Raw genomic sequence first — 13,327 nt, 5'->3', positions numbered from 1 at the left:
ACACCCGAACTTTTAAATAGAAACTCCTATCCCAACGTATCTCACCTCTTGATAACATCGAAAGGGGTAAAGAAAGAACTTGAAAATATTAACACATCAAAAACAATAGGACCAGACAACATACCTAATATATATATATACAGTATAGTATTTTATATATTGTTCAACCACCGCACACCTATCCTGGGCAGAACAAGCTAGGTGCCTTCACCTCTGCAAGGAACTGACAAATTCTGTACATGCCATGGCATTGGGCAGTGGTACAGTGCGAATAGTCGTAGTTAAGGATTTCATAACCAATCGAACCCGGGTTGTCCGATTCAGAGACAACGCTCTGCCGATTGAGCTAACCGGGCGGACTTTGGAAATAGTCCGGTCCGGCTAGTCTTTTATACCCAATCGAAATTCTAAAGACTAAAGACCAATCGGAACTCCTCGGCTAGTATCAAGATATGGCGAAGCTTGCCGGAGATGGCCGAGTTGTTACGATTGACTAAAGACTTCCGAACGATTTCCGGACCGAATCGGAAATTTCCGTTGGTTCAGAATATTGGTCCGGTCGGGCCAGTCTTTTATACCCAACCGTATAAAATGGCCGAAACAACAGAAGTGGAGAAGGGAATGTCAATTTTTCTCGATGTACGTTACAAATGTTTCAAGATTTTGCAAAATGAAACTAATTTTTCATCCATTCTGGTTAATCCAAATACTTAAACAATTTTTTTATTGAGGGATACTGGACTTACCGAAATAGGCCTATTTACCGAAAGACGGATCATGCATAAATTTGGGTGCAGGACGAAGTGAACCATTTCACATGTTTTAAAAATATTGAAATTGTTTTAAGTGAAGTATTTTATGGTTGAAATTGATCATAAAGAGTTATATTCATATTTAACCATGTAAGTGAAATGTTATTTTGCACTAAACAAGCATTTAATGCATTAAAACAAGTTGTTTACCTTTCCAATAAAACGAAAGTTGACTGACACAGACAACAATTATGCGAAGGGGAACAACTCGATACAATCGTAATAGCTCGGCCTCCTCCGACAAAGCTTCGAGATAGAGCTCGTTATACAATCGTAACAACTCGGCCATGGCCGAAATGTTCCGAGCGATTTAAAACTGTGCCCTAAAGCCTTGCAGGTGCCCTTCATGTATATATCGTTATGTTTTGACAGAATGAAATGCAGAAAAGCCGTCAAACTCATTATTATAAGTTGGATATTTAATTTTTGTGTACGGAACTAATATAAAATAACATTATCTGGTAATATTTCTTGTTTTTATGATATTTTATAGACTCTATATGCTTTAACCCGGAATCCTGATCGGAACAACTACCCACATCTAATGTATTTATTTTTTAATATTCCTCCTATATATATATATACATATATATATATAATTATACGCATTGTAGCCAAAAATTAATTATTTTTAAGAAATAATGAGTTTATTGACAAAATAATTTCCTTTATTTACCCAATAAGAGTTATCTCCTCGGTGCGGGGTGATACAGGAATCCAGTGGATTTCACGTGAAAAACTTTATTTTTTGATCAATTTGACTAAAATTTCAAATATAATCCGATTATGAAGCCTTTTTCATTATATATTCAAAAAATATTTATTTGTTAAAAATAAATGAGTTATGGGAGGATTTCACTTCTCAAAAAGTGAATTTCACTTCGATTTCCGATCTCTTTTTCAAAATACTTCAACAACTTTCTTATTTTTTTACCAATTATAAAGCGATAATGATGCATATTCAATTAAATGTTTAATTAATAAATATTTGTTAAAAAATAAATGATTTATGCGTGGCTATCAACAAGTGGATCTCACTTCGATTTCCGATCAATTTTCAAAATATTTCTGTATTAAACTTCCTTATTTTTGATCAATTTGATTGAAATTTCAAATTTAATCCGATTATGAAGCCTTTTTCATTATATGTTCAAAAAATATTTATTTATTTAAAATAAGAGTTAGAGGATTTCGCTTCTCAAAAAGTGGATTTCAAATCGATTTCCGAACTTTTTACAAAATATGTCTTCAACTTCTGATTTTTGGATCAATTTAAATAAAATTTGAAATATAAACCTATTATGAAGCCTTTTCAGTTATTTGATCAGCAAAAAGAAATATTTTTTAAAAATAAATGAGTTATGAGTGGATTTCATTTCTCAAAAAATAGATTTCACTTCGATTTCAGATCTTTTTTTCAAAATATTTCTTTAACCTTCTTATTTTTGGTTCAATTTTAATAAAATTTGAAATATAAACCTATTATGAAGCCTTTTCAATTATTTGTTTAACAAAAAGAAATAATTTTCAAAAATAAAAGAGTAATGAGTGGATAATTCACGTCTCAAAAAGTGGATTTCACTTCAATTTCCGATCTATTTCGAACTATTGCTCTAACTTCTTCATTTTTTTGACAAATTTCAATAAAATTTGAAATATAAACTCTTCATGAGGCACTTTCCAATACATAAACAATAAATTTTATCTTTTAATAAAAAAGAATGAATTATAAGTGGATTTCACTGGATTCCACTGGATTTCACTTCGTTTTCCAATCAATTTTAGAAAAATTGCTCTAACTTCTTCATTTTTTGACAAATTTCAATAAAATTTTAAATATAAACCCTTCATGATGCACTCTCCAATATGTTTACAAATAATAATTATTTATTAAAATGAATGAGTTCTGAGTGGATTTCACGTTTTGAGTGGAATCCACTGGATTCCTGTATCACCCTGTACCCTTATCTCCCGTCGTCTACCGAAATACGATCTATGGATCTGGTCAAACTGAAGTAAATATGCAAGAAAGTTACCGAAAGACGCCTTCTAATGTATATATTTTTAGCTCACCAGAGCACGAAGTGCTCAAGGTAAGCTATTGTGATCGGTCTTTGTCCGGCGTCCGTCCATCAGTCCATCCTTCAGTCGTCCGTCAACAATTGCTTGAATAAACTTCTCTGAAACTACCGAGCCAAATTCAATGATACCTCACAGGAAGCTTCCATGGGTGACCATCTACAAACATACAACAAGGGGTCACGATTGATCAACAACAACAACAACAATAAAATGGCCAACTTCCTGTTTTGCTTTAAAAAACATCTCCTCTGAAACTACCTGTCCAAATTCAATGAAATTTTGCAGGAAGCTTCCTTGGGTGACCCTCTACAAAAATCCAACAAGGAGTCACGATTGATCAACAACAACAACAACAACAACAGCAACAACAATAAAATGGCCAACTTCCTGTTTTGCTTTAAAAAACATCTCCTCTGAAACTACCTGTCCAAATTCAATGAAATTTTGCAGGAAGCTTCCTTGGGTGACCCTCTACAAAAATCCAACAAGGAGTCACGATTGATCAACAACAACAACAACAACAGCAACAACATCAAAATGGCTGACTTCCTGTTTTGCTTTAAAAAACATTTCTTCTGAAACTGCTGCTCCAAGTTCAATGAAACTTTGCAGGAAGCTTCATTGGGTGACCCTCTACAAAAATACAACAAGGAGTCACGATTGATCAACAAAAACAATAACAGCAACAACATCAAAATGGCTGACTTCCTATTTTGCTTTAAAAAAAAATCTCCTCTAAAACTACCAGTCCAAATTCAATTAAACTTGACAGAAAGCTTCATTGGGTGACCCTCTACAAAAATACACCAAAGGTCATGATTGATCAACAACAACAACAACAACAACAAAATTGCCAAAATGTTAAAATCTTATAGTTATGTAAAGTTTGCACTTGAAGCATTAGGGCAGCAAGTCTTGCTATTTGGTCTCCTTTTTTGTTGGAGATTCCACCACTTTCTATTTTAGTAACAAGGGAATAGATTTTAAATTCTATTAAGTCTTCAACATAGTCACTTAAAGGTAATTATTGATGTTTTTTAGGTTCATAGATTCAAATAATTATTATTCACTTTATTCTTTAGAAGAAATTTCATTTTTACCTAATGATAAATTTAAAAATCAGACTTTTCCATTGAACTTCATGTAGATAATTCTAAGCTACAATCTTATCTTCTGTGTCGATAGTGAATAAGGCTTAATGTATTTTAAGAAAATTTTGGTTTTGAACATGTGAAGGAAGGTGATGTTTACCTAGATGGAAGAAGCAGTGATATTAGTGGAAGGTGCTAAATGTGTTCTGGTATTTGATTTTTAGACCTTAAGGCAGTTTGTTGATTTTATTGGATGGTGCACTGTTTGTTGTTTGTGTATCTATACTAAAAGTTCTTTCAGTGTGCAAGCAATTTGACATAGTTTTGTCAGTGTGCAGGCAATTGAACAAGTCCTGTGTGTGTGTGTGCAAGCAATTGAACTAACAGTGCTACAGCCAGAATTTGAAATGGGCAGGGTGAAGTTTTGAAAAGGGCAAGCTACATGAGTTGTATAGGGGAGATTAAGGGGGGGGGGCTCCCCCTAGACTTTGTTTTGTTTTCATACTCAATTTAAATCATTTTCCATGATTTTCAGACTTAAACAAGATGTTGTTGTTTTTCTCTCAAAATTTAGAAGGGTGTGTTTGAATATCAAAATTAAAATTTGTCTCTTTGTCTGTGGTAGTATGATTGTACTTGTCTGGAGTCTTCTTAAGTGCAATGTCACACATTTCTCCTTAAATCATGTAAAATGAAGAGAAAAAACCCAAAGACAGTTAAACATATCAAGCAATCAAATAAATAAATGCACAAAAAACAAGTATATAGTGGACAAATTTTAGTTTGGTACGATCGGGATTGGGTATGAATGGTATATTCAGCCTGGCTGTAATTTGATTGTCTTTGGTAAAATGATGTTTAATATGCTGAAGTTTTAGATTAAAATGACAATAAAAATCACTGCCCTTGCTTAAAAAATCACTTATAAAACATGGTACATTGATTAAATAACTCCGAAATTCGTTCTGACAAAATGGCAGTTTCGGTGAATTTTGACATGATCATAGACATGATAGGTAAACGCTAAATAAAGCACCAACATATTTTTGTGGGTTACAAAGAAATTTTCATCATCAATATTTTACAAATAAACTTTCAAAACATTTACTGAAAAAGTGATGTATTTGGTTGTGTTAGCGCCACCCTTCTTATGTTTACAAATCCGCAGTGACCGTCTGCTTCAAATCAACAATGTTTAAAATGGCGAGTCTCGTCTTAACAATACAATTAACAATTATTTTAAAAGATTTAATTGTGCTTGACACCATTTTTCAGCATTTTACGAATTTTCATCATTTAATGGAGTTCTCAAAGTATATTCTGATTGGCTGACATTCAATAGCTCCGCCTCCTGCTGATGTCACCCTGTTTGTCTCTTCCTAATTATTGGATAAGAAAATGGCCGATTATGAATACACAGGTCGTCTGCTCACTACACAAATAAACAATTAGCTATCATAATGTCTTGGACAAGGCACATGGGAAGATGAAAGGGCTGTACGGCATATTTTAAGCAGTCAGTAGGGGCATAGTGACACCTAGCGGGAACACTATTATCATAAGTATTACCTAATTTGTCTCAATTATGACAGCGGATTAAGGGCTGCTGATCTTTTATAATGATTTCATAAGAAAAAGGGCACTAGTTAACGGGATAATTGGCGCTAATAGAGCATTTGTTAAAAGGGCACTACTCAAAAAGGGGGCAGGGCGGTAAGAAAAGGGGCACGGGCGCTGCGCCATGAAAATGGGCTAGCTGGAGCACTGACTAAGTCCTGTCAGTGTGCAGGCAACTGAAAAAAGTCCTGTCAGTTTGCAGGTATCTGTACCAAGTGCTGTCAGTGTGCAAGCAATTATCAAGTCCTGTCAGTGTGTAAGCCAACTGAACAAAATCCTGTCAGTGTGCAGGTAGAATCAGATTCTGTCAGTGAAAATCCTGTCAGTGTGCAGGAAACGGTGACAAGTCCTGTCAGTGTGCAGACAACTGTGACAAGTCCTGTCAGTGATTATCCACTGAGGCAACATGTTTGATCAGTATGTTTTTCAATATTCTTTGAGAACAAATATCAAGCTATATTGATTACAAAGGTTAAACTTTACTCAGGTGAGCAATGTAGGGCCATTATGGCCCTCTTGTTTTATTAATCCTATTTATATTTTTATTATACGCACTGTAGCCAAAAAATCCCAAAACAATATCTTTAAATAATGAGTTTATTGACAAAATAATTTTCTTTATTTAGGCAATAAGAGTTTTCTCCTGTTGTCAACTGAAATGCGATTTATGGATATGGTTAAACTGAAGTAAAAACAAAACAAATACATACAGTTATCTATATATTTATATCTATATATATCATTCTTGTCACAAATGACTTATACACAATCATTGTAATTAGACGTTTTGATGAAGAAGCCCTAATTCATATACTACAGCTTGGCATCAATTTCAAATCCTTATAATAATATTCACATCCTGCTATATAAAATTCAGAATTTGTGCAAGACCGGAAGACAATTTACCCGTGCAAGGCTTCCAGGCTTGTGTTAATTTCGACCACTGTATACATAATTATGAATAACATAGAATATGGAAGGCTGTACAAGACATAAACATAATTGAATAACATAACAGATTGAACGCTGCAAATTCAAAAGATTGTTTTTAACTTCCTATGTATATTATTATCATCGACAAAGACATAGATGGTTTCCCTAACGGGCCAGTGCATTTATCCGAAATTTAGATCCCTCTATTTTCATATTTTTTTCAACAACAATTCACAAACCCTTATTGAAAGTTATTATTATATTGAAAATTGGGTTTTGTACATTTACGCATGAATTGGTTATTTTGGGCAAGTAAAACTGTTTTTGGGCAAGTGGTTTTCTTTAATTACTTGCCCAAGAGGAAAAGTGCTGAAAAAAAATTAAGACAAAGACTGTAGACATATGAATGACAGAAGATATGGAAAATTTGATCGCTTGTTAAAAGCAATGCTTATGAACTGAAAATGCGCGTCGTTTTATACTATTCACACAAGACAAGACAAAAAAATTGACATGAGTTTTAAGAAAATATCAAAATTTATCATTGAATGCACCATGCTAAAATATGATCATGAAGAAAAAAATTGTAACTACCTAAGCTCATACCGGCATTGCCTTGAATCACATTTATATATTTATACCAAGAAAATTGGGGGATTACCAGTGCCAAAGGCTAGTAAGCAAAAGAAATATTTCTTAATATATTTCCTTCTGGTATCATAACAAAAGGACATTTTAATATATAATGAAATTCTTCTTATTACAAAAAGGTACAATAACGTTCTATCTACAGGTATCTGGAATTAGTATTATTTGCACATATCCTACATGTATACCTGTATGAGTAGACACTCTATATTACTGGTGTAAAATGTTTAAATATTGTTCGTAATGTTAAATGAAATAAAAAATTTAACGCCGTCCATTTGTGTGAAAAATTACCCGCAATTATAAATGTACACATACTGCGGTCCTTTAATGCGTTATTATTGTATTTGCTCAACACGTGTCACATTGCCGAAAAAAGGATTACCTCAATTAATAAAGTGTCACTTAAGAACATAGTAAATAAACACGTGCCACTACTTTGTCACCTTTATCATCAATCGGGTGATAATGATGTTGTTTTAAACATCACCTGATTTTGTGTACTTTAAATGTGGTCAGGTTCATATTTTCCATAATAAAGTAAGCAAATTCATTTAAAGAAGAGTACTTCGCTGTTTAAAAATTGTTTTGCCCTATATTATTATACTATTTTATAGTTTGAAAGACCTTGACTATAGATCTAAGTTAGTTAATAGAAAATGATTTTAATGACACTTTCGACCTTTTTCCCAAAACTGTTTCCAACATTTTCCTAAATATTTTCATTTTCTCTTTATTGATTGAACATTTTTATGATTATGAAATATAATTACGATCATTTGAATCATAATTTCTAGTCATTTTCATCATCAAACAACTAAGAAGTTAATTTTAACTGACGCGTTAAATCGTTTTTTCGCTTGGCGAAGGGAGACAATTCTCACTGACATATTGTTTTCATTTCAATGAATTGACAAATAAGTAAATATTTTCTTTAAAATTTCTTTTTTATTGTGTATTTTCGTAATATAAATATCATGAGGTCAATAATAATGGGATAAATTGTGTATTTTGGTAGCTTTCATCTGTCTATCGCGAGTCAGAACAAGGAATAAGATCTTGAAAATTTAAAATGAAATTTCAAATGCCTACAATATCATTATATTTCAATATTTTTCTCTAAAATTTGGGTTTGTAATGTATTTATATATTATAAATATAAGAACAATAAAAATGTATAGAAGGCGTCTTTCGGTAACTTTCTTGCATATTTCGGTAATTTTCTCCGTCTTTCGGTAATAAAGCGTATTTTGTTAAGTCCAGTATCCTTTTTATTTGCACTATTTATTAAATTGTATTCCCCATTCTTCGCACACCTGGCCTTGGCAGCCTCCCTGCCTCAGCAATTTTTTTAGGTTTATCATTTTCCCAGCTTTCACCTAGATGCACATGTAAATATTATATTTTTTTATCCTTTCAGGTGTTCAGAAGAGCTGACAAGAAAGGTACATGTATACAGACGAAATGCTCACTATAACTCGGTATAAAGTTTAGACAACTATACATGTTTACTGTTACAGAAGTACAGAAGACATTGTATAATAAATTCCATGAATTAATTTGAATTTATTCAGTATGTTTCTTTGTGATTTTTGTTCGTTGTATATTTTCAGAGAAGTAATTTTTGGCTTAGCCTTTAAAAAGAAATCTAAATTTTAACGTTATGATTAAGCTAAATTAATTATGCACTCTCATATTTATGAGAGTGGTTTTAGTGCTTACTTGCAAAATGATAAAACACACTCACAAAATCTATTTGATATATGGCAACATTAAATATCATTACCATACATAGACTGCAGCTTGATTTTACTGTACTATAATGTAAAGAAGGTCCTAAAGTTCGCATTTTTATACCCCCGACAAACGAAGTTTGAAGGGGGTATATTGGAGTCACCCTGTGGCCTGTCGGTCGGTTGGTCCGTTGCAATTTCCTTGTCCGGAGCATAACTTAAAAACTACTGGATGGAATTGGATTAAACTTCATACAATGATAGATCATAATGAGAGGAAGTGCAGTGTACAATAACCATCTATTCTTGCTTATGACAGAGTTATTGCTCTTTGTTACTTTTTTTTGTCCGGAGTATAACTTGAAAAGGACTGGATGGAATTCATTGAAACTTCATACAATAGTAAAGCACAATGAGAGGAAGTGCAGTGTTCAAGAACCATTACTTTACTTCAGCTTATTACTGAGTTATTGCCCTTTATTTTCTTTTTTTGCTGTCAATTTTTTTTCCAGACATTAACTTGCAAACTACTAGATGGAATTTATTAAAACTTCATACAATGGTAAAGCACAATGAGGAAGTGCAGTGCACAAGAACCATAACTATATTTCAGCTTATTACAGAGTTACTGCTCTTTGTAACTCTTTCTTGTTTGGAGCATAACTTGAAAACTATTGGATGGAATTTAATAAAACTTCATACAGTGATAGATCATAATGAGAGGGAGTGCAGTGTACAGGAACAACAATTCAATTTCAGCCAATTACAGAGTAAGTGCCCTTTATTACTTTTTCTTGTCCGGAGCATAACTTGAAAACTATTGGATGGAATTTAATAAAACTTCATACAGTGCTAGATCATACTGAGAGGGAGTGCAGTGTACAGGAACAGCAATTCTATTTCAGCTAATTACAGAGTTACTGCCCTTTGTTACTTTTTTCTTGTCCGGTACATAACTTGAAAACTATTGGATGGAATTTAATAAAACTTCATACAGTGATAGATCATAATGAGAGGGAGTGCAGTGTACAGGAACAGAAATTCTATTTCAGCTAATTGCAGAGTTACTGCCCTTTGATACTTTTTTCTTGTCCGGAGCATAACTTGAAAACTATTGGATGGAATTTAATAAATCTTCATGCAGTGATAGATCATAATGAGAGGAAGTGTAGTGTACAGGAACCGCAATTCTATTTCAGCCAATTACAGAGTTATTGCCCTTTGTTACTTTTTTCTTGTCCGGAGCATAACTTGAAAACTACCGGATGGAATTTAATAAAACTTGATACAATGGTACAACACAATGAGAAGGAGTTCAGTGTACATGAATGACTACACTTTTTTTAGCAAATTACAGAGTTATTGCCTTTTTCTGCGTTTTTTTTTTTGGTCAAACTTGTTCGGACAGTTACTGGAAAACTACTAGATGGAATAGCATAAAACTTCATACAATGATAAATCATAATGAAAGGCGGCATTCGGGGGTATTAATCACTTTCAGTGATAGCTCTAGTTTGCCTGTACCTAAACCTTGTGTAATCACCATCATTGTAGCAAGGAAAGTCATTCAGTTTGACATCATTAATTTATATACCCCCGAGTTTATCAAGCACTTTTTGAAGATAACTCGAATGATAATTCATCCAACAGTGGTGTCTGCAAATAATGTATCAATTATTAAATCGCAGATCTTTCGATGTACATGCTGAATAACAGTCCTAAATTTTACCTCGGAAGTCTAGATTGTCTGTGGAAAAACCCAGTACACCCATGATCCATAGACTGAAGTGCTCATTAAGCAGAACCGTTATGTCATGTCCACTACCAGTGCAGCCCAACTTATACAATGTATCTGGTAATCCTTAAGCCTAGTTTAACAATCAAGTGCCTTACTTAAATATCCACTCACAGAATTTTGCGAGCTTAGGAAAGGGTCACTCACAATATTTAAATTTCACATGCATTTTGCCAGTCTGCAAATCCAAATTCAAATTCAAACTCTGACTAATTAAATAAAAAATATATTAAATTACAGAAAAAAGTTGAATCATTTAAAAAAAATGTTTTTTTCGCTTAGATGATGGGAAGATATCTTGGGAAGAGTTTGTGGCCTTTTTTGCTGATGGCGTTATGGGGAAGGAAGAGTTGCGAGCCTTGTTTGAAGAAATAGATACCCACAAAACAAAGTATGATTTGGAATTTATTTCTTTAATTGCCTTGATGAAATAGGATTAAATTGCAGACTTGTGTTTTATAACTGTATATAATAAGCAGGGGGAAAATACTGTGAAAAAATGGGTAACAATGGAGAACCAAATCTGAAACACTTCATTCCAGTTTGATTAATACTATCTATAGTAGTAGTTCACAGGCAATAGTTTCAATCATATTCTGGAGAGAACAAGTGCATACTATCCATTGACTGCTTGGCATCTTTTTGTCATCAAGAATGCATAATGTTGGGCTTAAGTAACCTTTGAACAGAGGCTCTTTAATTATTATGCTCCCTTTCGAAGAAGACGGGGTTTATTGCTTTGCACATGTCGGTCGGTCGGTAGGTCGGGCGGTCAGTGGGTCGGTGCTTGAGTAGACCAATGCTTATCCAAGTGATAACTCGACAATTCCTTGAAGTATGGTCATCAATCTTGAAATGAAGATTGGGCCTGACCAGTAGATGACCCCTATTGATTTTGGGGTATCATCGGGTCAAAGGTCAAGGTCACAGTGACCTTTAATGGTAAAAGCTTGTCAAAGTGTCAGAGTGACAGCTCAACAATGCCCTTGAACACAAACTTGACAATTCCTGGTCCTAGGGTCATCAGACTTGACATGAAGGTAAGGCCTGACCAGTAGATGACCCTTATGGAGTTTAGCCTATCAGGTGCCATTTTCTATTCTCATGGTTCTCCAAGAGAACTGAGGATTGCGGAAATGGTAATCGGCAATGTCTGTGCATGACAGATATGGCTGTGCTCGAGTCTTTTCCCCGGGTATGTCATCTAATCCATGACCTCAGCAGAGCCCCTACTTTTTGTATATAAACCCCACAGATCCGGGGACTGATCTACCCAAATTCTTGTTACCATCATTCTATTTACGAAATCATTCCCCGGACCATCTAGATAAAAAACGCATAGTGAGGGAGGTAACGGCTACAATGAAATCTATACCATAACAAATTGTATAGAATAGAAGAACTACAGGACATATAAGGAGCATGCATCACTCCCTATGGGTGTGTTTTTGGGGGGTATAAATCACACCCAGTGATAGCTCTAGTTAATATAGAACTATCTTTTCCAGTTATATTGATCCAAAAGAGCTATGTGACTACTTTGCCACACATCTTGGCTCATTCAAAGAGATCTTAAGCCTCATAGAAGACCTTAACACAAAGGTTAGCAACGTCCTGGTGTCAACATCTCAGAAATACCCAGCCAGCTCTCGCTCTCAACAGTTTGTCACCCGTTTTTTGATGGGACTCATTATGAATCAGGTCAGCGCACTGCAGGGACCGCTTGATGCCGCAACAGAGTCGCTTGAACTTCAGGCCCGTGAATCTAGGTGAGTGGGGATTCATGTTACGAAATAACACTGTGTTTAGGACGTGAGGAAAGATATGAGAAAAATTGGTTTAAAGACTTAATATTAGAGATAAGATGCAGTGGAAAATGTCAAAATTGGTAGCCACCATGTTTTTATTGGATCGTAAAAATGGCAAAGGGTTATTGTAAACCATGCAATATTGAATATAAGGAACTATTTCTGAGGTTGTTTCAGAAACGTTAACTTTTCGAGAATGATACATATTGTAAAACTAACAGCCTTATATTGTAATACGTTAATACGTAAATGTTCTCAACTTGTCAACACCTACAGCTAAGTATTACAAACATGTGGCATAATGGTATTGTGTTTAAGGTCACTGTTACTATAAACAGAAAAATTGTTGAAATTGGATAACTTTAGTTATGATTGACATATCATGACTTGGTGTATAGGAAGAGTTTATGGAGACCTTTCATGGGATTGCCTTTGGGGCCCCTAGGGTCAAGGTCAAGGTCACGGTATTTATAAATGGAAAAACAGTTAAACTGAATGTCTTTAGTTGCAGTTGACATATTGTGACCAATCTTGGTAAATGGGATTAGTTTATGGAGACTTTTTTTGGCATTGCATATAAGGCCCCTATGGTCAAGGTCAAGGCCATTGTAACTTAAAATTGAAAATGGTTGAAATTGAATATCTTTAGTTTGGGTTGACATATTGTGACCAAACTTAGTATATTGGAAGAGTTTATGGAGATCTTTAGTGGGATTGTATTTGCTGCATTTGGGGTTAAGGTCATTGTCAATGTTACTTAAATTGAAAAGAACAGTCGAAACTGACTCTCACAACAAAGTCTGAAGTT

The 13,327-nt window shown here is 34.1% G+C and overlaps 1 protein-coding gene across 1 annotated transcript in view; it reads left to right on the top strand.

Moving 5' to 3' along the window:
* Positions 1 to 559: 559 nt before the first annotated feature.
* Positions 560 to 13,327, top strand: part of LOC128243287 (N-terminal EF-hand calcium-binding protein 1-like) — a 68,254-nt gene continuing 55,486 nt past the window's right edge. The window contains exons 1-4 of the mRNA XM_052960963.1: positions 560 to 639; positions 8,604 to 8,628; positions 10,994 to 11,102; positions 12,220 to 12,480. Of these exons, the coding sequence (XP_052816923.1) occupies positions 592 to 639; positions 8,604 to 8,628; positions 10,994 to 11,102; positions 12,220 to 12,480 (443 nt within the window). The 5' untranslated portion in view covers positions 560 to 591. The remainder of the gene's footprint in view (positions 640 to 8,603; positions 8,629 to 10,993; positions 11,103 to 12,219; positions 12,481 to 13,327) is intronic.

Source organism: Mya arenaria, chromosome 8, assembly GCF_026914265.1.
Source record: "Mya arenaria isolate MELC-2E11 chromosome 8, ASM2691426v1".
NCBI lineage: Eukaryota > Metazoa > Mollusca > Bivalvia > Myida > Myidae > Mya > Mya arenaria.
This window is presented reverse-complemented; position numbering and strand designations above follow the sequence as displayed.